Source organism: Merops nubicus, unplaced genomic scaffold (assembly GCF_000691845.1).
Source record: "Merops nubicus isolate BGI_N331 unplaced genomic scaffold, ASM69184v1 scaffold35340, whole genome shotgun sequence".
NCBI classification, from domain to species: Eukaryota; Metazoa; Chordata; class Aves; order Coraciiformes; family Meropidae; genus Merops; species Merops nubicus.
Window position 1 is genome coordinate 1 of NW_008585445.1, and position 5,306 is coordinate 5,306.

Sequence of the window (5,306 nt, forward strand, 5' to 3'; positions counted from 1 at the left end):
TGATCCAGAAGGTGAAGGAGCCGCAGCAGGGTGCAGTGGCCGGCCGGGCTTGGGCCAGGCACGGTGTGGGAGCCTTCTGTCCCTCACACCCGCTGTCTTCTCGCCCCTCAGACCAGGCGGGGCGCGAAGGAGAGGACCTCGTACGCCCTGAGCAGCAGTGATGAGGAGAATCTAACGAAGGAGATCGGGGTCACTTACAAATCGACCAGGTCGGCGGTAAGGACTGGGCAGAACTGTGGCTCTGGGGTGTGAGGTCAGGTGGGGCTGGCAGATCCCACACTTGATGGAGAGAATTTGCCTCTGTGAATGTGGGATCAGCACCTCCCTTCCCTTTTAATAGACAGGTGCCTTGTTCTAGGCTTATTCTCCTGGTCTGTCTTGCGCTCTCAGGAGGCCACTTAAGGTTGGCCTTTCTCTCTTAGAGGTGGGAATTAAAACCCCAGGATGCCACCTGACTTGCCCAACATTGCACAAAACGTTCAGGAGAGGGAGCACTTGAATTGAGTTTGCCCTACTGATAGGTTTGTGTGTTCAGTTTTAGATCATCTTCCATCACAGAGAACTGAAGGTGACTTAGGAGGTGCTCCCATCATTATCCTTGTGACTAGTGATGGAGCAAGAGCTTCAGGGGGCAGTTGTTTTCTTGGGATTGATGGGTGGGGTATCCTGGGGGTGCTGTTAATATATGCAGTGGAAAGAAATGAGCCATGAAAGGTTGGGCACAGCTCAAAGTGCTCTTCTCACTAGAGCTTTTTCTTAACTTATCTCTTGATCCAGTGAAGCTTTGCCCATTAGTATGGGCCTGAGCAGGACACAAGATTAAAAGCAGATATCAACACTTGTTCCTCTTCAGACCTATTTCCTTCTTGCCTGTGCCTCTGTATATAACAGGAATTATGCTCTAACTGTCCCCAGTCAGAGCTGCAGGGTCAGACTGAGGTCTCCTTGCAACATTAAAGATGAATATGAATATAAGCTGGTGCTGTAATTATTCACTGCTCTGACTGCTGCCAAGGTGGGCAGCACGTTGGTAGGAGAATGGGGAGGGAACAGGAGGAGATGGCAGCTTTGGGCTCCAGAAGCTTCTGACACCTGAGTTGGATTTGGTTTTAATTGGGGCTGGCTGTAATTATTCTTTAGTTTCTGCACAGCTGTTCCTGAAGATCTGATAAAACCAAAGAACAGGTGTCAGCTCAGTCCATTGAAGAGGAATCTAAACGAGGTTGCTGTATTAAATCTGAATTTAAGCCGCCCACAGCTGGGCTGAAAGTTCAGACAGAACATCCTGGTGTAGGTGGGATGGTCTCGTGACTGGAGTGTGGGACATGGGAGACTGGAGCTCAGCTTCCAGCTGAGTGTGGAGGAGTGAAGTAAGGAGAAGTGTTTCCTGACTCTGCAGGGTGAAACTCAGGAGCAATGGTTAATTCTGGCCTCTGCAAGCACTAAGCTGGATCCAGCCCATGGGGGATCTTCCCTGGCAGGTGCTAAGGGGTGGTAGAAACTGATGGAAGGTGAAGGTCATGAGCAGTACTTGCTCTGTGAGCAACTCTTCAGGTAGCCATGGAGCTCTCTCGTCTGATTTTTCTCCTTGCTGTTGTCCCAAGTTCTTTCTGCTTTTCAGAAACCTGTTGGCCCAGAAGACATGGGAGCCACAGCAGTGTATGAGCTGGACACGGAGAAGGACAAAGATGCCCAGGCCATCTTCGAGCGCAGCCAGAAAATCCAGGAGGTGAGTCAGCCTTGCCCTGTAGGAGCTGCTGCTCTGCAGTGTCCCTTCTGCACACCAAGGAGGGTTTGAGTCTCTTCCTCGCTGGAAATTTGGGAAGCTGAGAATGTAACCCTTGCAAATAGGGGGATTTTTCTGGCTTTTTTTGGGATCTTCCTATTAAGGACAGCAGAGCTGGGGAGGGAGACTGGTGTCAGGGTGGTGAAAGCTAATCTGTGTCGTGAAGCTTTCCTGACCCTTCATCACCTTTCTTTTTTCTCTCCTAGGAGCTGAGAGGAAAGGAAGATGATAAAATTTACCGTGGTATTAACAACTACCAGAAGTATGTGAAGCCCAAGGACACATCGATGGGAAATGCCTCTTCAGGAATGGTCAGGTGGGTTGGGGTGAGCCTCAGAGGACTGGGACCACAGAGGAGCTCAGGCATCCTCTCAAAGGCCCCTGTTTGGGGCTTGAGCTTGGGCTGTTAGCTCCAGCTTCTTTGTAATAAATCTAGTGTCTGGTTCTCACCAGGCCCTCAGGGGCCTTCTCCACGGCAGCAGGCAGACTGAGCCTTGTCCCACCCTTTCAGGAAAGGGCCCATCCGGGCTCCGGAGCACCTGCGGGCCACGGTGCGGTGGGACTACCAGCCTGACATCTGCAAGGACTACAAGGAAACGGGGTTCTGTGGCTTTGGAGGTGAGTGGATCTTGTCTGCAGCTGAGCACGTGACATGCCAGACCTGCAAAGGGACCTGCTCTGGCTTGGGATCCCATCTGTGGTGCTAAGATGTGCTCTTAGTCATTTACAGATGCTTGTTTGTAGAGCTGGGGGGTGATGATGTTGCAGGGTCATTTCATGTCATGTTCTTGTCGTTTGTGTCGGCCCTTCTGAAAGCTGATGGCCTTTAATGGGGGGGGTTACAAGAGTCCTGGGGGGGTCCCCTGGGGTGTTGCAGTGACCCACATTCCCACAGGTATTCTGGCCACTGAGGCTATGTGAGGGATTTGATTTCCTGTTCCTTATTCCCCTCTCTGTGTGTAGCCACTGGAACTGTTACCAGGGCACAGGGAGCAGGATCCCTGCGAGGGGTCCTGGGCCTGCCTCAGGAGCCTGGTGCTGCCCTGGGGCACGGGCAGGGCAGGAGTCAGCATCCCCCTTCTGCCTGGCAGAGCTGAGGCTGCCCCTGGTGCCCTGTTCCTGCTGTGCCCCCCTCGGCCTCGCTGCTCACTGCTCTTTCTCTGCTGCCCAGACAGCTGCAAGTTCCTGCACGACCGCTCGGACTACAAGCACGGCTGGCAGATCGAGCGGGAGCTGGACGAGGGCCGCTACGGCGTCAACGGTACAGCACCTCTGCTCTGCCCCCCCAGGCCAGGGGACACTGCTGCCACGGTGGCCCACGGCTGCCACGGCTGTCCTTCTGTCCTGCCCGAAAGCCAGCGGGACCTCGGGGGGTCGGATCACTAGGAATTAAATGGGTCCTTCGCGGCCGTGGGTTGGACCAATACTGGGCAGAAGATCTTTATTCCAAAGCAGTGGAACTCCCTGCTGCAGGGCGACCTTGGGGCCAGCCACCCCTGACAGGGCTGCTCAAATCTGCTGCTTTTAGAGAACCCCTGGCTGCCACCAGAGAATTAATTTCCCCTGTCTCCCTATAGAAGGGCAGCACCACTGTTATGTGGGTCCCAGCGGTGCGCTCTGAGGAGCTGTGACCATCTCCTGCCCCCCAGATGCCCAGGAGGTGGGATGACTTCATGCTGTGTCATATCATTATTTCTCACTCAGCTACACAGCTACAGCCCAAATCTCCCAAGTGTTGCTCATGAACCATTGTGCCAGGGGGGAAGAGGGTGTTCATTGTTCAGTTGGAGCCAAAGTTTGGTGGCAGCTGCTTTGAAGAAAACCTAAAAAATAAGAGGGGGCTGGGGGATTTGTCTCTTTATAGCAGCAAGTGGGCGAGATAGAAAAAAAAATCTGCTCTTGTGAGATGAGCAACAAGCACACTGGCTCATTAGACCTAATTATATCTGAGTCCCACATGTGTTTCTGACATCAGCATCACCCAGATACCAGAGCTCTATTGTTTCCAGCAGAGATTCAGTCCCACCTGCCACAGCCTCTCTGTATTTCATATTTCATGCCCCACGCATGGGCTGGGCTGGTTGCCTCTGCTCTGGCTCCACTCTGCTTAACTTTCTTTTCTGCAGATGAGGAAAACTATGAGGTGAGCAGTGATGAGGAGGATATGCCTTTCAAATGCTTCATCTGCAGAAGTTCCTTCAAGAACCCAGTGGTCACCAAGTAAGTGGTTGTCCTGCACAAGGAGCCAAGTGCCAGCTGTTAATCCAGTTCACTAGTCATTCACTGTCGAGACAAATACAAACACTGCCCACAGGCTGGTGGGTGGAACCTGCTGTTGTCTGCTGTGGGGAAACCCTCTGATAACCAGGGAGTCTCATAACTGCATCTGGAACATCTCCTTGGAAGGGATCTCAAGCCTTTATTGTCCCAAGCCCTTTCTGATTCCTGCAGCTGCTGCCTCATTACATCACCTTTCCCCTTAACCTTGAGGTTTTGCTTTGATGCCCTCATTCCTCCTGGATGCTGCATCATGTGAGCAAAGAACCATCAGTGTTGGGAGGCCAGGAGCTTGGGGCTGGGGGGCAGCGTGGGCCTGGGCACCACCAGCCCCTCTGCAGTGCTGGCTGTCTTGCTGGGTACCTGGTGCCAGGAGGAGCTCACGGGTGGCTCTGCCATTGTTCCCCATCAGCACATGCTGCTCATGGGGACAGTGAGGCGGAGGAAGCTCTGCGTGCAGCTCACTGTTGCACCCCTTGGGACCAGCAGTCAGTCATTTCTAACTCCTGGACACAGTGGCTGTGCCTGGTGCCTCACAGTGAGGTCTGTGTCTCCGTGCAGGTGTAGGCACTACTTCTGTGAGAGCTGTGCCCTCCAGCACTACCGCAAGTCCCAGCGCTGCTACGTCTGCGACAAGCAAACCAACGGAGTCTTCAACCCAGCGAAAGGTAACCCCACTGCTGGGGGAGAAGGGGTCAGTGGGAGCACCAGCAGCAGCAAGGGCTGCCTCCCGAGGGGTCTTCTCACTGCTGGCCTGGCCCTCAGCTGGAGCTCACAGCTCTGGGCTGCTGGCTGCTCCTTGTGTGCCAGGAGACACTAAATCAGGGCCTGGGTGGCTCTGTGGGTGCAGAACTCGTGTCTGTGCTTGCCTGGCTGGGAATGGGGGGAGTGTGGCTTTGGGTGAGGGGGGGCATATGCCACAGAGCACAGGCAGCATCTTCTCTGATGCTCTGGTTAGCAGGTTAGTTACACACTGAGCTGTGACTGACATCTGATGTCCTGGACTCAGCAAACGTGGTAGCTCTGAGCTGAGCCTTTGTCTGGGCAGTTGGGTTTTGCAGCTGCCCTGGTTCTTGCACAGGAACCTGCTGTGTGCCCATCCTGCCTATCCCTGTTTTTCAGAGCTCATGGCAAAATTGGAAAAGCACAAAGCAGAGGAAGAGCAGCAGGATTCAGACCATGAAGAGGATCCAAAATAGCAAAGCACCCTATTTTGTATGTAGCTGAATAAAGCTTTTATGGG

At 53.6% G+C, this 5,306-nt stretch overlaps 1 protein-coding gene across 1 annotated transcript; it reads left to right on the forward strand.

The window, feature by feature from the left end:
- The first annotated feature begins 6 nt into the window (after positions 1-6).
- Positions 7-5,306, forward strand: LOC103779865 (RING finger protein 113A). Its single transcript, XM_008947511.1, has 9 exons — positions 7-11; positions 112-216; positions 1,622-1,729; positions 1,993-2,102; positions 2,298-2,404; positions 2,958-3,047; positions 3,913-4,006; positions 4,625-4,731; positions 5,186-5,306. The coding sequence occupies exons 3-9, from the start codon at positions 1,643-1,645 to the stop codon at positions 5,260-5,262; spliced, it is 672 nt and encodes a 223-aa protein (XP_008945759.1). The 5' UTR covers positions 7-11; positions 112-216; positions 1,622-1,642; the 3' UTR covers positions 5,263-5,306.

What these genes read in the sequence shown, in the direction of transcription:
- LOC103779865 (XM_008947511.1), top strand. Translation starts at nt 1,643, where the DNA reads ATGGGAGCCACAGCAGTGTATGAGCTGGACACGGAGAAGGACAAAGAT. An exon ending in GCAGCCAGAAAATCCAGGAG is followed by an intron (nt 1,730 to 1,992) that starts GTGAGTCAGCCT and finishes TTTCTCTCCTAG; the next exon opens with GAGCTGAGAGGAAAGGAAGA. An exon ending in GCCTCTTCAGGAATGGTCAG is followed by an intron (nt 2,103 to 2,297) that starts GTGGGTTGGGGT and finishes CCACCCTTTCAG; the next exon opens with GAAAGGGCCCATCCGGGCTC.